At 41.6% G+C, this 24,470-nt stretch overlaps 1 protein-coding gene across 6 annotated transcripts in view; it reads right to left on the reverse strand.

Moving 5' to 3' along the window:
* The window catches only part of ADAMTS12 (ADAM metallopeptidase with thrombospondin type 1 motif 12), a 290,913-nt gene that overhangs the window by 80,132 nt on the left and 186,311 nt on the right, over window positions 1–24,470 (reverse strand). For 4 of the 6 annotated variants that reach the window (XM_059173745.1, XM_059173743.1, XM_059173744.1 and 1 more), the window contains 4 exons: window positions 19,149–19,241; window positions 17,531–17,676; window positions 12,969–13,138; window positions 1,358–1,491 (listed from right to left, as the gene is read on the reverse strand). In XM_059173745.1, coding sequence (XP_059029728.1) covers window positions 1,358–1,491; window positions 12,969–13,138; window positions 17,531–17,676; window positions 19,149–19,241 — 543 coding nt within the window. Of the gene's footprint in view, window positions 1–1,350; window positions 1,492–12,968; window positions 13,139–17,530; window positions 17,677–19,148; window positions 19,242–24,470 lie in introns of all 6 variants that reach the window. The other 2 variants (XR_009353735.1, XR_009353736.1) reach the window with 2 other exon arrangements.

Raw genomic sequence — 24,470 nt, forward strand, 5'->3', positions numbered from 1 at the left:
AGCAATGGGGCTGTTTTGGCCTGACTTAGCTAGATAAACCTCTTCCCACTCTGGAGAACAGATCTAACTTGAATATATATTAATTACTTTTGGCTCTTTATAACTACAGAGCTAATTGGTAAGGAGTCTGAACGAGAATTTCATCTGAGTTCTTAGAAATGTAGAGTGTGATTAGGACTAGCTTTTAACTCACTCATTCCCGGGAATTGTCATGTTGCCTCCTATATTTTGGTCACTACTGGAATAAATCAATAGGCAACTTCACGGTGATAAACGTATCTTTTCAGGGTGCTGAACCCTTATGGGCAGGAGCCTTCTTCTGTGGCAGCAATTTAATCCAGTGGGGAAAAAAATTACAGTAAACATTTGTTGAAGAAACTAAAATGCATCAGAAACTTACTGTGTGCCAAGTCTCTGTTATGTTAGGGGCTTAACATATACGTCTTTATTTGACCTATTTGACACTAACTAGGAAGATACATTAACATCCTAATTTTAAGAAAAAGAAACTGAGTCTCAGCAAAATTTCTTGAGTTATATGGTTGGTTCACAATGCCATCAAGTTCACATTCTAGAGCCTGAGACCTAACCACTGTACTTTCCTAAGAGCTAATTAGAACTTTCTATATAAATTTTCCTTCATTGATTAAAAACACCTTTTCTTTAAACTGACATTTTTATGCCCGGGTGTTGGGTCACAAACTTGTTCATCAAGTCCTTGCAAACTAAACTGTGAGTACCAGAGAGGAGTTCTTCAATGGGCTGCACACATAAAAGCATGGACAAATCAGGTCTCTCTCATTTCCAAAAAGGCGGAGTTGATTAATGGAGTCAGTGTGGAAAAGTTAAATGGAAATCGGAAGATCTGGTTGAAAAGTTCCTATCAAGTCATCTCTCCTCTTACAGTAGATTATTCTGGTAATCAACGGAGAATTACATGTAAAAATGCTTTGCACAAAACACTATGCAAACTACTGTTAATTTCAGATTTTTCTCAAGTTTAAGTACTTTGCTAGTAAGTAACCAGTTAGTAATTTAATACCACAAAAATAATCAGGGTCAACTCTTCCTAATAATTCTTCCTTTAAGTTGTTGCTTCTTCAACTTGACCTATTCTATGCCTAAAATGACATCATAGAGCACATCAGTTAGTCAAGAAAGACCACAGCAGGAGTGAAAGCTTTCAATTCCAAACTGTTGACTCTGATCAAGACTTTCAAGTCCAGTCTCGCAGATCACATACTAAAAAAAGGACCACATGTCAAAGTCACAAAAGAAAGCTTAGAACATCTGACTTCCTGAGTTAATAAAAACCATGATTTAATGAAGTTGTAGATTAAGGAAACATACCCAATACCTTACATATGCCATTAATACAGACATTTCTGCTGTTGCCACCTTCAAAGCAAGGGGTACCATCAATGACAGCATCCAGCATTTTCTCGGAAAACTGGCCATCTATGGGTCGGCAGTAGAGCTCACAAGGATGTGCTGGAGTGAAAAAGAGACAAACCCTTGCAAATTAGCTTTTTTTAGCTCTGCACCGTTCCTACAGGATTCTTTTGTACTCACAATCCCCCACAAGTCGCTTATCTGGAGATTCCCATCTTTCACTCTCCCGTGACACATGTTGAAATGCAGGCTTTTTCTTTTTCTCCAGTTAAAGGGTTTTACAACGAATTAAATTGGGAAGATTGCTTTAAAATGCTATGCTCTTTGTTATAAACAATGTAACCTTTCAATCAAACATGGAACTGTGCTTATAAAATGAAGGTGCGGAGCCTCTGGGGCTAACCTAGCAAAGAAGCAATAGTAACCAGTGCTGCCAGACTCAAGAGAAGCATGGTGCCCACCCACCATCTGCTGCAAAGAAGCAGACCTCTAGGGAAGAGGCAGGCCCCTCCCCCAGGGCCAGCTCTCTACAACAACCGCCACCACAATCATGACCCCACCTCCAACAAATATTTTCCTTTATTCTCCTCAAGTTCAACAAGTGCCTGGACACAAATTTATAAACACAGAGAAATAGAAAGCCTGACTTCTTGCTGAAGCTGAAGCCAACGAGCTTACCGTAATGGTCTATCCCACCATGCTCTCTCCTCCCACGAATACATTCTAGGGTTCAATTTTCTATTCCTTTGTGAATGAGGATAGGGTGATTTCCAGCACAGGAACTGTTCTAAAGATTTACTTAATAAAATTAGAGTACCAGAAAAGATAGGTAACTTTGAAAACAAAAATTGCCTTAAAAATTTTAATAGGTAAAGGCACCTGAGTGGCTCAGTGGGTTAAAGCCTCTGCCTTCGGCTCAGATCATGATCTCGGGGTCCTGGAATCGAGCCCCGCATCGGGCACTCTGTTCAGCAGGGAGCCTGATTCCTCCTCTCTCTCTGCCTGCCTCTCTGCCTACTTGTGATCTCTATCTGTTAAGTAAGTAAATAAATAAATCTTTAACAAAAAAAAGCTTGAGAATGTCTTCTTCAGAAAGGTCCATCTTGGGAAGAATCTCGTTTGGATCTGTTTATTGGGATTGAACTTGAGTTTCTGGCAGATGTGACCAGCTGAGGGCTCAATGAGACCAGCCATGTGCCAAGGACCCACCCCGTGTGGATGCTGATACAAATACCCAGCTAACACAAAGCCTAGGTGTGGCTCCTCAAGAGTGCGATGATCCGTTTGGTAAAGAAATAAAAGCATAAAACACAAATATAACTAAGAGCAGAAGCTAGAGACAAACTTGAGACAGGGGTCAAGAACACCTTTTAAAGCTCAAGGGAGAAAAATAAAAGCAAAGAAAGAATACCGACTTATATTAAATAAAGAGCAATGGATAAGTTGTCTGAGAAAATGACAAAATCAAAATGAGTTGCAGAGATCACAGCACAAAGCACCAATGGAAAAGGGCCACAGGCCGGGGGTTGGGGGGCGGGTAGGGGGCAGGGACAAAGCAAGACGTGGGATGACTGTAAACCTTTATTCCTGGCAGTGTGATTAGCTCTGTCGCCACCTGAACTGGAGCAGAAGTACAAGAGGGAGCCACCGAGGCTCTGCTCTGCTCTCCTGGAGATGCAATCATCCATCCAGGTGGGCTGAGTCTGGAGAATCATTTCATGAAACCCTGGGTTATTAACTAGAAGGACAGAGGCAGGGAAAGCACTGTTAAATGAGAATTTGATTCGAGCTTTAGAATTTGGATTTGAGATACTGTGTTTGGACACATAAAGCAAAAAGAGAAAGCTGCTCTGAATAATTCTGGAGCTTTTCTAAAGGAGTTATCTGTTGCAGCCTGCTGGGAAGGGCTGGGCCTCCAAGCACCTAGGGTGCAAACTTAAGAACGCTCATTCTCAGGGGTTCTCGAAATGGGTCCTCCTAGCATCTAAGCCCCCATCCAAAGGCAGGCGTTGTACTGAACTCCAGAATGGTGAAGTTCTAGCGTTTGCCTTAGTTTTACTTCCTCTGAGCTTATGATGTTTGACTCACTCCCTGAAGGAAAAAACCATCCAGAGACTTTTGCTAGTCTTGTTTATATGGTGAGTTAAGAGGAATTTTGCTTAATAAAAAAAAACAAGCCAACATAGCATTTGCACACTCTCGCAGATCTTGCTGTGCTTCATAGCAGTTTCCTCTCATTTTAATTATTGCAACCACCCTATGGTGTAGTTCTTTTCTTAGCACCATTTCATAGATGTGGCACTGAAAAACGAAGATTCCCGAGATCTCACAGTGTGAGTAGCAGAGCCAAATCTGGTGCCTTAGCTTAGAGCCCACTCTACTATGCCTTAAGCAACAGGTACAGCTCTCTAACATCCACTCTGTATGTTACTAGGCAAGGCATTTATTTACAGATCGTGTTGGTAGAATTCCAGTGGGACTCCATTTTAATATTTTCTCACAGGGCTTAAATATAGTGAGAACCACCAGCCTGTGGAGTCACAGATTTCTACAGAGAGCGTATATAAAAGCTTTAGCTCATGAAGACCCAGTATTTCCTTGAGAAAGTTACTTAAGCTTTCTGTGACTCAGTTTCTTCATCTGAAAAACAGGGATAATAATTCCCACGTTGTAATGCAACTGGTGAGGGTTAAGACGGAGATCGAATGTGGAGCACTCGGCATGGGGTCTGGTCCACAGTAAGTGCTTGACACACAGCAGTCATGATCTCGGTTCTCACATATTTACCATGAACTCTATGAATTCTAAGGGTCTCACAGTTGCTCCCCCATGCCATGCTTCTATCACGTCAGTCTTCTCCAAAGACACCTATCTTGTAATGCTGATTCAGTTCTCCTTCCCACCCAGAAAAACCTTTCCTGAAAGAGCCTCTTTGCCTTCAGATTATTCTGTTATGCCACTTCTAATCAGTTCTACAGTAAACCCGGACTTTGTTTTACTATTTCTTAAACAATTTGTCTTGTCAGTTTATCATACAAAATTCTAGATCTTGGTAGGTCAGTAATTGGTTCTGTGACTTTTCTTTACTGCCCCTCTGGACCTGGTTCGAAGCTGTTCTGCTCCTGCAGTTATCGCTAAGGTCCTCACTGCTCTACACTTCTGAGACTATGGACTGGACAAGCTCCTTTGGTCCTCTGTGCATTAACCGGCCATGGCTGGCCTGCTCAGTGTGTGAAGGAGAGGACAGAACATTTGCCTGTTGAGGACTCCAGTACATGGAGGAGGTGAGAATAAGAACAGTCTGGGGGATTCTGCTTCACACGGCTTGGGCATCAGACCCCCAGCGATTCGGGTCTCAGGTCTGACTCCTACATCTCGCCCAAGGCCTCCTCGGTCTCTAGTCTACTTGTCGGAGGGGCTTGTCGGGAGAAGAGTATTAAAACCTCTCATGAGGCATCTGGCATAGAGCAGTGGCTTAAATGTGGCAGTTACTACCATCAACATTTCCCAAGGAATACTAACAGGACCTTACTCCTAGAAAAGGCTTTTAACACACATTCACTAATTAACAGACATGACAGATGTCAACACTGTTAGGGAGAAAATTTTGGATCAAGTGGCAAAGAGACCACCTCGATCCTGAGAGATAATCTTCAACTCAGTCATAAAAATGAACCTTGACCTTAGTGATGAAAGTCAAGGTTGTTCGTTGCAGCAATTAAATGTTTATGCAAAGAGAGAAGGACAGATCCATGAAGGTGCACTTCCATTATGTCGTTTCATATATTCAGAGTCACTATGCAGTCACTAGGGGGAATGAAGTAAGCCACAATGTCATGACATTCTGCTAATGAGCACAGCACGTGGCAGGATTGACCAGGCAGGATTTCATCTGTATCCCAGCTAAAACCTGCTGTTAACAACGGTGGACTCTAAGGAATGAGTGAAGCAAGGGATGAGAATTTATTTTATTTCATTCTATAACATACAGGTGCATGTCTTTTAAGGAAACATAAATTTCTTTTAAAAATAACGTCTTGGCCATCCAACAAGAACACTGGAAAGGTCTCCTTTCTTCTGTGATAAAATACATCTCCAAGAAGAGAGGCCCTCATTTCAGGACTTCTTTGCATTTTGCTCATGTGATACGGGACTACTACGACCCAAGGTTAGACAGGCTAACTCTAGTCTACTCGTGGAAGAAACACACATTTCTACTGAATCTAAGCATAGTGGTCCATGGAGTCTTAGGAATAATCCAGTAAAGAATCTTCAGGCAATAACAACACACAGACCTCCTGCTCCCACTATCCCAGAGCTCACACACCTGTGACCCACAGGGGTGCCGAAGGCCAGAAAGAACCCTGTGCTTGAGAGCAGCAGCACCTTGTTGAATGGAAGGTGGAGGGTCATTTCAGCACTTTACAAGCCTGACCCTGAAGTCCTACTTCCCTGTCCTCTCCTCTGGCCTTTCTCTTCCATGGTGCTTCGGGTACGTCATTGGGTTGGCCTAGAACACAGGCCTCTGTAGGAGACAGGAGTAGCAACAGATGCTCTGAGCTCTCCACCATCATTATAGTATCATCACAGTCTGTCCCAACCCCTTGGATTCCATAACATCCACAGAATTGAATGTTTTCACTGTCTCAGATTTATTCATCTGCCCTGACACTTCCCTTTGGATCACAAGATTTTCTTTTTCTCTACCTTTCAGGAGCTTTCAAACCCATCTATAATTCAGCTAAGGGAAGACTTTCGGGCTCATTTACTGATGAACTCTCAGCCTCACTCTGTCTGATTAATCCTCTCAAAGGAAGTGTAAGGAACTAAATGAACCTAATGAATCAACAGTTGCATTTTCACTTCTGGTGAAACAGGATGGCTCAAGAGTTTCGGATAATGATTTTCAGAAGTGGTCATTAGAAGCCAAAGATAAAACTTGGTAAGAAGGATAAAAGTATTTCTTAGGTCAAGGAAAACTTTTGATGCATTTCATATTTTGTAAGTAGATTGCTAGTAGAGTTTCACCATTTAAACAAAAATCCAGTTTCTACACTCCATTTTTAGGCAGGGCTCCCCCAGTATGAGCCCCGAAGCTGCTGGCCAGGACATGACACTTGGCTGAATGCTCTACATCACTGTCTTGAAGCTCTTTTTTTTTTTTGAAAGAAAGAGAGTAGGAGCAGAGAGCCAAGGGAGGGAGGGAGAGGGAGAGAGAGAATCCCAAGTGGGCTCCATGCCCAGTGCCGAGCCGGACATGGGGCTGGATTTCACAACCATGAGATCCTGAACTGAGCCAAAATTAAGACTCGGACGCCTAACCCACTGAGTTAGCCAGGCAGCCCTTGAAGGTCTTAATTTTATATTTGAACTTGTGTTTTCTAAGTGAGGTCTCATAGGACAATGAAGAGCTTGCATGAGCAGAAGACATGGGTGATATGCACATCTGCGGTTTCTTGCCAGATTTCAAGAAATACTAAACCTTAAGCAAAAGACACAACTTAAGATGTTTTATTCTTGTAACAAGTAATATTTAATGTAACAAAGAAACTCAGTTTAATAACAAGGCTCAGATCAGCTTGAAGGAAAAAACATATAAAGTTCTTACCAAAAACTCAACCAAAAATCAAACAATTGCTAAGACTCTGTAACTTTGGCAGATCTAAACTTGTATATTCTTTTACTTTCTGATATGGCAATATTATAATCCCTAAATATATCAAAATATAATATTAGTTAAACAGAAGAAGGCATTAAAATTAATACATTCTACAATAACTGTGGAGCTATAAAAACAAGAACAGAGGTAATTTTTTCCAATAAATTAAACCTATTTCACTGATGTTTTAGGTGAGGCTAAATGTAGTAATATTTTCCATTTGTTATATATTTTTATGTTCTGTCTTTTGATGAATATGTTTAAGAAATGTGATACTACCTTTGGAATTACAACTTAAATTATTTAAGAACAATTTTGTCATAATGCTTACAAGTTTAGAAAAACCTGGTTTTCAAGGATTCAAGACAGATCAGTTTAACAAAGCTAACATTTGTCACAATTTGTCACAATGCCAGCTGTTGGGGCTCTTTTCTCCAGACCAGAGTTCCTTGGCCGTGAGATCATCTGTTCCTAAAAATAGGAACATCATCTTAGGTAAAATTTAAAATGCAATGCGTGGTTGTTAAGGACAGAACCTTAGCCTAGTCTGTTTTACTGGTTAGCACTGAGGCTGCAGTCAGGCCTGGGCTAATTCCTCCTGGCTCTACGCTACAGTCTGCGTTTAGGCAAGCCACTTAAATTCTCTTCATCTAAAAGCAAGTCCAGAAAAACTGGGACAAACCCCTACATTTCCTCCTATTATTTTCTTGTGGAGAGAAAATCAGGAAAACACATAACATGCTGGGTGGAGGGTCTGGCCCAGAGCAAAGCCTGACCTAAGTCTAAGACAAGCTCTTCCCATTATCAGTTAGGAGATAGTTTCACTGAAAGTAGCAGAAATTGTTGTTTCCTTGTCTGAAACAGGCGGGGCTTTATTTGCCCCCAAAGACGGGAGATCCACAGGCGGGAGTTTAAAGTCATCCGCCTTCCGGCCTTCCTGCTCAGCCACTCGATGTGGGGTGTCCACTTTCTGGATGCACTGTGACTGCTCTACTCCCCGTAGGGTGAACGGCAGGAAGGTGTGGGGGTGAGGACAGCTCCGTTAGTACCCTTGTAACGGAGTACCCTCCGTTGCAAACCCTTGCAGAGGCACCTGCACAGCTCAGTTGGTGAAGCGTCTGACTCTTGATTTTGGCTCAGGTCATGATCTCAGCTTCCTGAGTGGGAGCCCTGCGTCAGGCTCTGCGTGTACACTGGGCATGGAGTCTGCTTAAGATTCTCTCTCTCCCTCTGAGCTCCCCCTTCCCTCCAGAACAAAAACAAAACCAAAAACCCTTCCAAGCCTTACCCTGAGGGGCCTCCATCTTTACCTCTTTGGTCAGATTTGGATCTCCCCGGAATATGAGTTTGTGAGTCTTTTCATCTTCTTTTATTGTAGAGGCAAGTGAGGACAAAGAGGGTTGGGCCTGGCTTTGGGCTGTCTGCCAACAGCGTCCATACTATTTCATCATTTCCTAATGATGGAAATGAAAGCCATAGATTCCTAATCTGTCAAATGAGAGGTTCCAGCCAGAAGATCTCCTAAGCTGCTCCCCATGCTTACATTCTCTTTAAAGGCTGTTTCTATCAAAAGCCCAAGTCTTATTGCAATAAGCTCCACGCACACCTCCCAGGCCGGGTGTGGGACTGAGCCCTCCCGCTTGTGGGACCCTCACTCCTTCCCTAGGCAGACCGCATCCAGTGACCGGTCCAGCTGGGGCATAAAGGTCTGGCTCTCTCACCTCAGCCTGGCCACTCTGAAAGTCTCTGCCAGATGCAGAGCTCCCCGTGGGGAGGGGTATGGCCTTTGCTGTGCATGCCCTGCAGGCCAGCTTCCCCCTTGCATACTTGCTCTGCCTTCCCTCTCCTTTTCTCCCACAGCTGCTGAACCTCCTGCCTGCTAGTGCTGGTTTCTGAGTCCGTTTCCTGGGGAACCCTAACTGCAGCGATTCTGGAAAGATGTTCCTGAAGTATCCTATTCCAGGAGGAGCAGATGGGGCCTGACTTCACATCAGAACCCTCCACCTTTGCTGGAAGCCTCACTGGCATCGAGCATTTATTTACTAGGTCTTAAATATCTGGAAGCAACAAGTTAAAAATTAGCCTAAGTGAATTTGGGCTAAATTGGGTATTCTGAGAAAGGTGAAAATCAAAAAAAAAAAAAAAAAAAAAAAAAGAGAGAGATTCCAGGAAAGCGACAACACTGATAGCAGGCTCTGGTCATTTCCTAATAGAAGAGGTAGGATAGATAAACATTTCTATTAACACAGGCTAACAAAGTCCCTGAGACTCTGTATAAATTCATTTAAATATATATCTATCATCTATCTATCAGCTTCTTAGTCAGACATATGCTTTAATTCCAGTTCTACTGTATAAAATCCTACAGCCTTGAATAAGTTATTTTCACCTCTGAGACTAAGCTTCTTTATCTCCAAGGCTGGGGAGTGGGTAAATGAGAAAACATAGAGTGAAACAGAGTCATATGCTTATATAAATACTGGTCAGAAAATGCAACTGATCAGGGCAGCTCTTCATGCTGATGCCTACATGAAAGTGATCAAGGGAAGTATGGATAGTTTTTTTGTCAGGAGTGCTGGAAAAGAAAATGTCTATCTTGGAAAGGAAGTTGATCTAGATTGATTTAGTAGTTTTCAAATCTTTTAAGCAGAATAATTACTGTTCTTTTTTTCAAACAAGAACTTGCAGCTAGCATAAAGTCAGGATTTTATGAAGCAAAATTTTGAAGGTCAAGGATATAGTGGTTAAAAAGAAGTCAGTGGGATCTAAAGAAATCATTAAGAGGAACAGAACATTTTGAAATCAAGCCTATGGATGGCAATTAGACTTACGTTCGCTGCAGCATCTAATTATTTCCTTTCAGTTTTTTGTTGCACAATATTGAAAAATCTCAACTCACAGGCAAACAGTTGCAAATAACAGTTTAGAGCAACTCAGCCTGCAATCTCAGGATATTTCTCAATTAAATTGTATTGATGGGAGACTTTCATTCTAAGGTCTTCAAAAAGCCAAATTAATTTGACTATGTAAGTTAGTGCACCGGTGGTCTTTGGTATATTAAAGCTTGAAACACAATATTTTTGAGTATAAGCATTGTTTTTCATTGCACTTTGATTTTTTTGGCATATGATGTCCAATTAGCCAGCATACACTACATCATTAGTTTTGATTAGCATCCAACGATTCATTAGTTGCGTCTAACACCCAGTGCTCAGCACATCACATGCACTTTTAAAGACTAGTGTAAAAATTTTTTTGAAAAATGAAATTAGGGGCTTCTGGGTGGTTCAGTGGGTTAAGCCTCTGCCTTCAGCTCAGGTCATGATCTCAGGGTCCTGGGATCGAGCCCCGAGTCAGGCTCTCTGCTCAGCAGGAAACCTGCTTCCCCCTCTCTCTGCCTGCCTCTCTGCCTACTTGTGATCTCTGTTTGTCAAATAAATAAATAAAATCTTTTAAAACAATGAAATCAGAATCAAACATTTTTGGAAGCCCTGGGGTTCCATGGAAAACTATAAAATTTGATGGAGTTTCTATGCTTATTCCAAATTGCTTGAATCTATGGTTCTTCTTCTGTCATTAGCTAGTTAGCCCAGCTGCTCAAAGTCATTCACCAAGACACTTATCAGTGTCCGCCACATGGGTTGAAAACCCTGCTGTACATTTACTTTATCCTCTGGTGACTTCTGATGGTGAGGCTGGGAGGGTGAAGTGCTCAATGCCTGGCCCAGAAGAAATGCTCCATGCCTGGTGTTGACATGAATGACCTACTTCTGGTCACCAACTAAACAAATAACTCTGTAGGGTAGAGTTTAATGAGGAAAATAAATCAGTGTGTTTGCTCAAGGCGGTAGCTACCTGGATTAGCAGCTAAGTCACTGTGCTTTAGGAATGGTCCCAGAGCCTGCAGGATACCACCAGGATGGGGGAGGGAAGCTTCCAGCCCGAGGCTTCCAGCCCGAGTGGATAGTGAGGTCAGTAGATGGCCCTCAGCTGAATCCCCCCTGTGGTTTACTCAGCATCAGTATCAGTGACAGATGCAAAATGATCCCTCCAAAGTGAGTGAAATTTATGTCCACTTTGATGACTCGTTTCTTTGGTACCTATTGTTCTGCTATGCGATACGCAGGCATATGACAGATGCTTGTTAAATAAATGAAAAGCCAAGGCAAATCACATCTTATTATTCTAAGTCTAGCTACTGGAACTGTCAGAATTCAGCTCAAACCCCACCCTGCATCAGGCAAGGAGGGGATCCCAAACTAAGCCCATGTCCCAACCCTGGGCCAGCTATGCTATTTTAGTTCAGGCAGGTTGCTCATTTGGGGTCTATAGCACTACTGTCCCAAAGAGCTCCAACAAAATAGAGAATGTTCAAAATATAAATACAGATAGTTCTAATTGGATGTACCTTTCATCATTAGTTGTGTGTGTGTGTTTGTATGTGTGTGTGAAAGCTCCTGTGCACACATGTGCATGTGTGCGTGTCCACACGACTATACACATGAGTTCTGCTATATTCAAGCACCTGGATAAGGAAGCTGAAAAGTTGAATTAATAACCAAATGACTCACACCTGTAGAGCAAGGATGATACCCAACGGTGTGGGGGCAAGGAGCAAATGTGGCCCGTGACAACCAAACACCATCAGGGTAGTCCAGAGACCCCATAATGACAAAGCACTATTGAGTCTTTCTTTCAAAAGCAATTGGCTATATAATTTTTTATTTTTTTTTTAAAGATTTATTTGACATAGAGAGAGAGAGATCACAGGTAGGCAGAGAGGCAGGCACAGAGAGAGGGGGAAGCAGGCTCCCCGCTGAGCAGAGAGCCCGACGAGGGGCTCAATCCCAGGACCCTGAGATCATGACCTGAGCCGAAGGCAGAGGCTTAACCCACTGAGCCACCCAGGTGCCCCGGCTATATAATTTTTTAAATAGTCCAAATACATAATTTTCATTCACATGATTCCTCTTGTGTTCTATCACACTGAATTGACAGAAACTTAAAAAAAAATCATCAAAAATTTTGCTTATTCTTTACTCCCTTGACTCAAATCTCCTTAGCTCAGGAAAATCTTCCCTCTTTCATTCTCTGCTTGAATAATAACACATTGCATGGGTATTTTTGGATGCTAATGTGTACCTAATGGTTAATGAGTCTTCTTCAGTTTCAGGAGGGAAGATGTAACTGGTACTTACACAGGGGAAGCATTGTCAAAGCTTCTGGTTCATTCTGCAGCTCAGCTGTGTTCCCATCCCCTGATGAGCATCCTTTAGATGCTTGATTTTACTTTTTACACCTCTTATACTCTCCTGTACATACAAAATATTGATTTCTGGCCCAGAACTGGCTTGCATTTATTTCTGATGAAGGCTTTCCTACCATCCTGGTTTCCTTGTGTTTTCCTCCTGTCAGCTGGAATGACTGATTCTGTTTTGAATGCTTTCCCTTTTCCTTCTTCCAGTAGAAAGACCTCTCATGCTTAACAATCATCAATACTTCTTAGCCGTCTTCTGTGAAATGACTCCAAACCTACGACGACCTTCTCTGAATTTCCGCCAAAATTATAATCAGTTCACACACTCATCGAGGAGCACTTTCATCAGCAATCTAGTACCACATTCCTGTTTGCCTCACTGATGACTTAGGGGCACCTCCCAGGTTCTGAAGTGAGCCACCATGTTTGATAAGTGTCTTTTATTTCTCACAGAACCCAGCACCGAATGGATATCTTCAGGCTTCAACATGTAATGTTCAACCTAACCAGGCCAGCATTTCCACTCTTTAAATATAAAACTCCTTCTGGTGTAATTCTCTCTCTGTGGAACTTTGCAGGGCATCCCAGGGCATCCCAGGGCATCCCAGATGCCCTGACATAGAAACGCTCCTACTGTCCTATACTGTCACAGCTCCTTACCTGGATTAAAAACTGGAAACCAGTGGTAGAGCTCATTCTTGTAGGGAACGGTGTCAAACTCACTGCACTGCATCTGTCGGAAGGTGGGCACGTCTGGGCGACAGGGGTGGACGTTGCACAAGCGATAGCGTTTCCTCTCCCCAGTGCAGTACTTCCCGCCAAACTTGGGTCTACACAGGAAACAGACAAGCTGTTCGTTTGTTTCCTTAGAGGCTACCATTTTTCCTTTAACATCCCTTGGCATCTGGTCATGTCTGGTCTTGGCCAAACCATGCCCTGATCTACGCTCAAAACTAACCTTTTACTAAAATTCTTCCAATTTCATACATTTTTTGACTGTTGTTGTTGCCCAGGACCATTCAGTTCCAGGTCTGTAGTTGCCTAATTTGAAACAGTGAGTGTATCTTTTCTACTTGTATATCCCCCCAGCCTCCCAAACTCAAAATATACACTGAGAAGGGATGCATCATTCTCCCTCCAAAATCTGTTCCTCTAATTCCTGTTTAGCAAGTTAAAAGTGGTCAGATTGCAGAAGCCTCCAACCCCTGCCTTCCTTTGACCCCACCGTCCAGTCCATCAGCTACCCAATCATCAATCATGTCTTTGTGTTTGTTTTCTCCTCTTTGTTCCCACAATCACGGAACTAGTCTAATTCTTCTCTCTCTTCCTGTCTCCCATCTGCCCATCTTTGCCCTCATTCAATCTACTGTACACATCTGGTTAATTTTTATGACTGCTTTAATTACTTTAGTTTCTTGTTTAAAAACCTTTTGTGGCACCCAATGACCACAGAACCAAGTCCAGCCTCTTTAGCTTAACATTCAAGGCCTTCATGATCCTGACTTAATTCATCCTACCAACCACTTCTCACCCACCCCTTCATTTCCATATTTTTCCAGTGACACAAGTTGACTTATTTACTATTTCTCTTCCATGCCCCTAGATAGACCTCCCCCATCTTAAATCTCTGTCTACCTGCTACCAAAGCTTTCAGGACTGAATAATGCTATACCTCCATCATAAACTCTTCCTGGATTTCTGCCAGAAGTAAACTCTTTCTCCTTTCACTGATGCCTGATTGTATCTACTGTATGCATTTACTCTACTTATCACTCCAAAACACAGTTCACTGATGATCCAATCCAAGCTCTATGTCACCTGTAATCTCTAAGTCATATTTTGAGTACAGACAGCTCTTAATAAACATTCAGTGAAAATATAAGTTAACCTTGTTTTAGAATAATATTTCTCCACCCTTTTTTTTCCTTTGCAATACACACAAGGGCAGTAACAACCTTCCCACGAGGATCAATTATTCATTCAAAAAGGGCAAAAGAAATATATCAGACTGCTGTCACAGAAGAAGAGGAATTCTCTGTCCTTTAAGAAAGCTCCAGGCAGGGCACCTAGGGGACTCAGTTGGTTAAGTGACTGCTCCAACTCAGGTCATGATCCTGGAGTCCCAGAATCAAGTCCCACATCAGGATACTTGATTAATGGGAAGTTTGCTTCTCCCTCTTACCCTCCCCCTTCTCATGCTCTCTCTCTCACTCTTACTGTCTCAAATAAATAAATAAAATCTTTCTTAAAAATTAAAAAAAAGAAAGTTCCAGGCAATCTATGTATGTCTTCTTGTCTCCACCTCACTGTGTCTGAAATTGGGAATTGTGTCTGCTTTTGCAGTGCAGCAGAATGGGGTCAAATACCTTGGGGTTTGAACTCTGCTTTACTTTGTATTATTAATTAGATGATTTTGAGCAAGTTATCTTATTTCTCTACACCACAATTTTTTTTTCATTTGTGAAATGAGCATAATAGTTCTTAATCACAAGACAATGCACATGAAGATTTAATAGAGTAGCTAATACAGTGTAAGAGCTCAGTAAATGATATCATTGTTGGATTATTGTAAGTATTAATCAACAAGTATTTATACAATGTGTTCAACATCATTTCTAGGGAGGACAGAGTCCAAAAAAGGTCAACCCATGCCCATGTGTCTCCTAGAAGCTTATAGTCTTGAGGAGGAAAAAAAATAATCATCTATGTAATAAATAAGAGAAAATTTAAGAGCAATTATGTATCCCTGACTGTAAGTACAGTGAGGGTTTGAGGAAGGAAGCAAACAGTGGAAGTCAGGCTGATTGGAAAGAACTCACAGATCAGCTCTCCTGGAGAACAGCCTTAGAGGATGAATGGAAGTGGCTTCTCGGTGCTAAGACAGAAAGCATGCCAAGTGAGCAGTCTCGATGAAATCACATTCTAAAAGCACGGGGAAGTAGGACATCTTCCCAAAGTGCCCAACTGATAGTTGGAGAGCCAAGATTTAAGCCCTTATCTTCTTTAGTCCATAGCCAGAGTCCTCATCCATTGTTACGCTGCCTGACCATGTGGTCTAGGGGGACAAAGACTTCAAACCCTGGCAGTCTTATTCATTTCTGGTTGCAGTTGTCTTCTCATGAGGTTCTGCTGTACTTTGCTCTCCTTGAGCGCCCATGACATTTCCTATATTTCCCTCCCCACCTTTCATTATGTGGTTTGAGTAGCCTTCTGTTCCTTGAACATAAAAGAGCTTTGACCATACCAGTTCACCTTTACTGACTCCATGTAGAAGGTAGTAAGAATTGTCCATGATATCTGAGGTTAGATCTGTTTCCCATTCATAAAGACAGAGTGACACTTTATGACTTGGCTCTTCTCCAATCCATTTCCATCCAACAAACATCTCTGAAAGTCTTACAACCTCTGCTGGCTTCTTACTAGACACCTGATCAACATCAAGAGCAGAGTCTCAATGTCAGCTGACCCCGCACTGGCCTGAATCCATAACCTGAGTCACACAACTGAATCAACAAACTTAATCAAACAAGCTACTGAGCTCAGACAGGGTCACTCACCTGAGGAAACTCTATGACACACTGTGGTCTCTAAGATGGGCATTGGAACCATTTTTCCCATGACGCCAAGTTAGAGATTCATCCAACAGTTCTTCAACAAAGATGTCCCTTTCTGACTACCACAGATCACCCTCCCAAGAGGCTGTAGACAGTAGCGGCAGAACACAGAACACAGACAACAGGTCTCAGAGCAAATCGCCTACATTAACTAATCTCTAAAATGGAAATCATATTTCTTATCACATTGAAATAACTCACAAAATGAAGATTTTCTGCAGAAATAAGAAATCCCTGGCTTCTAATTTTTGAAGCCACTGAAATCTTTTATTTAAACAAGAGCGACTTTTATTAAAGAGTAAAATTTAAAAACAATTTCATCCAAATCCCTCAAAGGTATGCTTTTATGGGTGATAAATGAGAAAAAAGATCATAATAACTACTGTAACACCTACCATTTATTGACAATTTAATGTAGTAGGTTCTGTGTTCAACTCTTTATATATATTAACTTAATTCTTAGGAGAAATTTATTATATATCTTTATTAAATATTCAGTGTATGTATACATACACACACATATATATACATAAAGTAATATATTTACTAATAAAAAGGAAAAGTGACATTTGGAACTTAGATACTTAGGAGATTGTAATCACATTCACTATTTACCTTTTAAAAAAAGGGACTCTTACTCCTCAGTGCAGATTAATGAAAATCTAGGCCAAAGGAGCTTAACATATTTTCTACTTTCCAGAGGCATCACATGTACACTTCTTAAAAATTTCCCAAGTATGCCAGGCAATAATGAAGTTAAGAATGCCATATATATTTGGAGGGGGGGGGCGCCTGGGTGGCTCAGTCAGTTAAACATCTGCCTTCAGCTCAGATCATGGTCCCAGGGTCCTTGCATCAAGCCCCACATCAGGCTCTCTACTCCGTAGGGAGTCTGCCGCTCCCTCTCCATCTGTCTCCCACTCTCTCAAATAAATACATAAAGTCTTTTCTTTTTAATGTCATATATATTTGGAAAACAAGGGAATTTAAATTTAATTCACATGATAGTATCATTATGCAAATTTAAAATAATGAAAAACTTTAGTACCTTAATTAAAAAATTAAAAACTACTTTGTGTATTAACTTCTCTGGAACCTTTAATATGGTTAATATTAAAGCTTAAGGTTCATAAAATCCTTATCTAAAATTTTCAAAATAATTATGCTCAAAAATGTACTATTTATTAGCTAACTTAAGGGAAGAAAATTATTTTCATAAAATTAAGCATTCATTATGATTCAAAGAAAGCTACAGACTTATTAGCAAAATTGAGTTTAAGTAATATTTCACTGACAGAGTGAAGTTATCTAGAAAAATTTCCCTGCATAGTCTCCTAAGATCTTTCCCATGGATTATCTTTTCACATGAAAATTTACTTATTTCTCCAAATGATGGGATGAGCGTATTTATCCAAGTTCTAGTAACCATCCAGTGCCACACCAACATTAAACAAAACAGAACCATATTTTGAAGAATCTTCTGGTTCTCTTTAGTTTTAGGAACCCACTGAACTTCTCCTAGGAGGATTAAGCTCACTGGCATCACGTTAGCCAAGACTGGTCTCCGGCGCTCGTGGAAGGAAGGGAAATAGTTTTGGCCAGACTTACTCAGGATTGTTGCAGAGCCTCTCTGCACTCTGGGCCCCAGCCCCACAGGTCCTGGAGCAGTGGGACCAGGGCGACCAGCGGCCCCAGCCACCAGGGATGCTCTCTGGTTTCTTCCCCACTGTGATGCACTTGCCAGCCATACACCACTGGAGAGGTAAGAGGCGGGAGACACATACATCATGAAAGTTCCCATCGCATGCTGAGCCAAGAACCCTAGAAATCTAAACCCAATTCTCCCCAAGCAAGCAGGCTTCCAATGGTCACACAGCGTATGGAGAACAAAGTAGGGCTTACAAAAAAATGTCTCCCAAGAGTCTTGGGTTTTCGAATGAGACAATGTTAGAAACCAAAGGAAACTTTCCGCTGCCTTGTTGCAGTCAGCCAATTGGGGAATGTTCCTCTAAGTGCGGTTGGCCGATGGCATGGCAAAAGGTAAAGCCACACACTGCTTCCTTCACTGGGAAAGTCCTGCTCTGACAATCATGTTGGCTCAGTCTGCTTAGCAACAAAGTTGTTTTATAATGTCATTGATTTACTTTTGGCTGCAAGCTTCTTACCTTGCTGCAGACCATAAACAAACATTTTGCAGACTGTCACTGAGATAACACTTCTCCGTAGGTAGGTATCTCGGCAGGTATCTAATATTAGCAGCAGACACCACATCCTCTTGCAAAAACTCCACCCGTAGCCGAAAAACACTAGTTGAAGTTCTAATAATGAGAACAACTTTTGCTTCCCTGTAACTGTATCCATTGTTTCTAGTTCTAGCTGTGGCTCAGAAAAAAAAGCTGTCCTCTCTCTTCAAGGCAATCCTTCCACAGCTGTCAGCTTAGGAAGGTGAACATTAAAAGAAGAAAAAAAAAGAAAGAAAGAAAGAAAGAAAAGAAAAGAAAAGAAAATGAAACTTGGTTGTTTGAGGGTTTGGGCACGCTTTCTCTGCTAGTGTCCTTTCCCTTATTATTTCTGGTCACTGTGCATTCTGACCAAGTTCTAGAATCTCGGTGATGGACACTGCCACTCTCAGGCAGCATAAAGATACCCAGGAAATGTCTGAATCTTAGGCTCACAACAAACACAGCTGGTCTAGCTGAGCAGCACACGTGCCCCTGCTCTCAAGCGGTCTGCAGAAATTCCATCTTCTGAATTCTTGGAGGTCTGGCTTTCCTCCTTAGTTAAATGGGCAGGATGTCAAGAAATGTAGTCAGATCAGATGATGAGAATGAAGATAACAAGTGGCTCAAGTCCAGCATCTTTGGAAGGCAGAAGCCACTGGCTTGCCTTTTCAGTTTTTAACAGGGAGGGGGGAAGAAGTCAAAATGAAGGGTGATAGTAAGCTCAGCAGATGTTATCAACCGTAAATTCTGCAGACATTCATCCAGCAAAGTTGGGATGGATGTTTTGCAAGTGAGATGTGGAACTGGGCCTCAGCCCTCTCTCCACAGTTTCCAGGGAAGGTTCAAAAGGCATCATGGAGATAGAATCCTTTTCCCTGGCTAGTCTGACTGTGTGACCTCCATTCACCCAGACAGCTGCTCTCCAGGGCTCTTTCCCTGTTCCTCCCAAGAACCTTGTGCCCACCGCCCTCCCACCACCTTCCTCCCTCAGCCCGACACGTCACCTTCTTCTCACCACACCGTGTCCCATCTGCGGCAGCGTCCAGCTTAGAGCGACAAAAGCCTTTCACTGAGCACCACAGGGTCTGGCAGACATTCTGGAAAACAAACGTGAAACTCTACTCTTTGGGATTTTCAAAATTTGTACAAAAGCATTCTACAGTGATGGTGAAAGACATACTTGGTCACCCACAGACTCACAATAATGCTGTTGTTACTAGTGAGCAAGAGTGATAAAAACTGATCATTAGTGGGGCACCTGGGGGGCTCAGTCTGTGAAGCGTCTGCCTTAGGCTCAGGTCATGATCCTAGTGTGCTAGGATAGCGGCCCATGTTGGGCTTCCATGGGGAAGCCTGGTTCCATGGGGAGCCTGGTTCTCCCTCTGACCCTCCTCCACGTTTGTCCTCTCTTTTTCTGTCAAGTAAGTAAATAAAACTCTAAAAAAAAAAAGTAATTATTCAAGAACTCTTGATTCAAACTTAATTTGGGCTTTGTCATCACTCCTACACAGTGGTATGGTCTACTAAGCAATAAGAAAACAGGAGATAAAACACATTTCCTAGCAGTTGAGGCCAGTTTCTAAATGGGTGACATAGTATCACTGACCTCAGGCAGGGTAATTGGGGACAGTAGCTATCAAAGGCCAATACAAACCATGCACGAAGGACTCTGATTACAAACAGTTGGGTGGTTATAACTTGAGCCTGTTCACTGAAGGAAATAGAAACTATTGCACTTAGCCAGCCCAAGCTTATTTACTTATGACCCAAAGTAGCCCCCTTGCTTAATGTGCCAGGGAGTGAAATGGGTTTTCCCTATTGTTTCTCCTCTTACAGTAAGAACAAGGGAAGGTTGACAAGAGTCTTACAGATCACCAGAAATGGCTCCACTGCTCCCATCCACCTTTTAATCTTTCTTCTATCCACCCATCATTCACCATTCCCTCTATTTAACTATGTTCTAGATTCAATGTTTTCTAAAATAAGATTTCACATTTTTACACAGTTTAGAAAATTCTCAGTCTGGATCTCTCTAAATTTTGTCTCTCCCTGATTACCACTATTCTCTCCTTCCCAGACCTCTAAACTGTTGGTGATAAGCCTTGCCATTCTGTCTTTCACATCTCAACTTCACTTATATTTTCTAACTCTCACTTTTCTTATATATAAAAGTTGAAAAAGTCTGGATTTCTATCAGGAAAAGACCAGCCTCTCCTTCAAACACCTCTGAGAAATACTCAAGAGAGATAGGAAGTAATTTTCTGAGCTCTAAATTCCAGCTGACTGATTTTCTTTTCAACTGTGTCAAATCTGCTGTTTAACCCACACACTGAATTTAAAATCAATGACCATATTTTTTATTTCTAGAGGCTGTAACTGTATTTCATATCTACCTTACCAATACCTTCTGGTGTATTTTTCCTTTTTCTCAAATGTAACTCCTCTTTCATGTATTCATTTTATTATCCTTACCTAAAATATTCATTTATCCAAAGTCATTTGGATTTATTATCTTTCTTATTTATTATCTTTCTTATTTATCTTTCTTCACTTAACTGTAGATTGTCTTAAATTTTGAATTAGAAGCTAAATGATGAATTCACCTAATCAAAAGCTTTATCTATTAGAGATTTTTGTGCATTTTAGCTAAGCATTGGTTTTTTCAAGGCAGGTTTTTAATCTTTCTTTCTACCAGGCATCCCATTGCTTTACCAGGTCAGAAATATGTTTATTTGAATTTTTTTTGGCATAGAGTTTCTCTGTTTCAGGATTTCTTTTCCTTTAGTACCTGCAGTTCTTGGTGACACCACTTCAAACAATGAAAAGGCAGACCAGACGAAGAGTGGTGGGCAGCAAGGCTGTATATTGGGGATAAATGCTCCCAAAGACGGAGGCGACCCAAGACGGTTGCTATTTTGGCATTTAAATCTAGAGGTTTTTATAAGATTGTTGGCCAGCTGTCTTCATATGATTAACCCTCCATGCACCTGTCATTCAATCAGGTTTTTTTCCACATGCTCATCTACCTCTCAGGGAGCTGTTCACATGGGAAGGGGTAGAGGACTCCTTTCAGGGTGGTGGAGAATAATAGGATGGGGTCTTTTTCCTTTTAATAGTAGTTTCCTGGGGGACGGGAGTGGGCCTTGCCCCTGCCTGCCTTTCTTCTGGCTAACCTCCATTACAACCGTAAGACAGTATAAATTTGAACTCAAAATGGCAGGGGGGTGGGAGGTTGGGGTACCAGGTAGTGAGTATTATAGAGGGTATGGATTGCATGGAGCACTGGGTGTGGTGAAAAAATAATGAATACTATTAGGCTGAAAATAAATAAATTAATTAAAAAAATAAGTATTGACTGTGGTCAAGTATTTTCTAGGGAGAAAGTTATCCACCAGCACCCCTCCACCTCAAAACCCAAGCTGAGGTAAAAGATGCTTCTCTGCCATCTACCTTTGTTGCCAATGTGTTCTTCTAGCCGCCACCACCCCCGCTGAACCACAGCTCCTCAAGTCCCCTGGCTTCGTGTAAGGGTCTCACTTCCAACTCCCTGCCTTGCTTCAGGGGTGCAGGTCATCATCTGTTGCCACGGGATGTTACATTAAAATCAAGGCCCTCTGGTTTTCTCCTCATCCGCCTCAATGTGCCTATCACTCCCTTCTTTAGTTTTCTCCCCCTGAAGATGTTTTTTAACCTTTCTTATATTTATAAAGATGATGTAGGTTTTTTGAGTTGTAAACTCTTTCAAGATAAAAAAAAGATTTTAACAAAGAAACTTGATATTGTATTCTCTGGTACTTTAAGTTTTTTGTTTTTTGCTTTTTTCTTTACTGAAAAGGATTAGGTTATCTTGGCTGTAATATACAGGAGTCTGAAGTCTTCATTCATTTATCTCAAGTCTTCCTTCCATTATCTATTTATCTATGGGCCAGGCCCTGCGGAATGTTGAGAATAAAAGTTCCTTCAGAGAGCTCACATAAAGTAGGGAAGGGCACAGACAAGTAGAAAGCAACTCTAATATCATCTAATAAAGTCTTTGTCCTGGGGCACCTGGGTGGCTCAGAGGGTTAAGCCTCTGCCTTCGGCTTAGGTCATGATCTCAGGGTCCTGGGATCGAGCCTCACATGAGGCTCTCTGCTCAGTGGGAAGCCTGCTTCCTCCTCCCTCTCTGCCTGCTGCTCTGCCTACTTGTGATCTCTCTCTCTCTCTCTCTGTGTCAAATAAATAAAGTCTTTGTCCAGGAAAGCACAGGATAGAATGTGAAATGTCCAAGCTGAGCTCCAAAGAAGAGCAGGAGGGATGATGCAAAGGAACCAGCACATACAGAGGTAGTGGGGGACCCCCAGCACTTTTAGGGGTTGAGACTGTTCCGTATACAGATAAGCACAGAGCATGAACCAGTAACTGACCAGAGAGAGCCAGGGTGGTGTGTTTGCAGTAAACCGCAGGATTCCCTGGAAAATCCTTACCTTTGTACACATCTAAAATTGTGGATAAAAATATTTTAAATGCATTCCTGAGTTGGCAAGAAAGTAAGAGAAATCCTCAGAGGCTAAAAATGTTGCAAAAATTTTGGACATCTAAACATACAAACCTGGTCACTTAGACTTTTGTTTTAACAGTCACCTGAGTAGTAGAGACAATAACCTGGGCCTGCGTTGCCTGGGAAGTTGGACTGGAGACCTCACAAAGACCATAATCCCAAAAGACTAGCCCTTGTGTGAAAGGGTGAACTAGCCTTGTGTGAACCCGGGGACATAGCTGGGACATGTGTCTGTTTTGATTTTAACTCTAAAAGTCGTGGTAAATGTTACCCCCAAGAGTTTGTACCCACAATGGCCCTCACACAATACTTGCAGTCAAACAACATCCAACCAATACTTATTTTAACTGAGCCCAAATTCTCTCTGGATGAGTTTGCCGGCCATCTAAGCCTTAAAGAATAACCTGATAGGAAGTTTCACGACAATTAAAAACAAAAATAGCATGGAGGACAAGGGGAGTTAGAGAGGAGAAGGGAGTTGGGGAAATTGGAAGGGGAGGTGAACCATGAGAGACTATGGACTCTGCAAAACAATCTGAGGGTTTTGAAGGGGCAGGGGGGGAGGTTGGGGTACCAGGTGGTGGGTATTAGAGAAGGCACGGATTGCATGGAGCACTGGGTGTGGTGCAAAAATAATGAATACTGTTATGCTGAAAATTAATCAATTAATTAATTAATTAATTTAAAAAAATCAAGACAAGGAAATAATCTCTAGGAAGAGAGACCTAGGAAAAATTCCAAATAGGAGAAATAGTTCCACATAGACTTTGGACACTGGAATTATACAACATAAATTATAAATGTCTCAAATATGATTAAAAAATAAAAGATCATTTTGAATGAGAAACTAGAAACCGTACATCAGAGAAAATTTAGAAAAATAGACTGTCACAAGTTAAAAAAAGATACTGTAAATGAGGTTAAAAAGTCAACAGACAGCTTACACAGAGGAGTAGATGTATCTGAAGAGAGACCTAGTGAGTCAAAAGATAAATTACACAAAATGCAGAAATATAAAGGGCCAAAAAATATGAAGGCAAAGTCCCAAGATATGGAAGATTAGTGATAAAGACCAACATAGATGTGATTAGAATTCTGGGTTACCAACTGAGGATTTCAGAAGGCAGTGGGGTAGGGGGGTGGATGAGTCTGGTGATGGATATTGAGGACACATATTGCACAGAGCACTGGGTGTTGTACACAAACAGTGAATCATGGAACACTACATCAAAAACTAATGATATCCAAATTAAAACCACATTGAGATATCACCTTACACCAGTTAAAATGGCCAAAATTAACAAAACAGGAAACAATATGGGTTGGAGAGGATGTGGAGAAAGGGGAACCCTCTTATACTATTGGTGGGAATGCAAGTTGGTGCAGCCTCTTTGGAGAACAGTGTGGAGATTCCTCAAGAAATTAAAAATAGAACTTCCCTATGACCCTGCCATTGCACTCCTGGGTATTTAACCCAAAGATACAGATGTTGTGAAAAGAAGGGCCATCTGTACCCCAATGTTTATAGCAGCAATGGCCATGATCGCCAAACTGTGGAAAGAACCAAGATGCCCTTCAACGGACGAATGGATAAGGAAGATGTGGTCCATATACACTATGGATTATGATGCCTCCATCAGAAAGGATGAATATCCAACTTTTGTAGCAACCTGGACGGGACTGGAAGAGATTATGCTGAGTGAAATAAGTCAAGCAGAGAGAGTCAATTATATGGTTTCACTTATTTGTGGAGCATAACAAATATCATGGAGGACAAGGGGTGTTA

This window comes from Mustela lutreola, chromosome 5, assembly GCF_030435805.1.
Source record: "Mustela lutreola isolate mMusLut2 chromosome 5, mMusLut2.pri, whole genome shotgun sequence".
Taxonomy (NCBI): Eukaryota; Metazoa; Chordata; class Mammalia; order Carnivora; family Mustelidae; genus Mustela; species Mustela lutreola.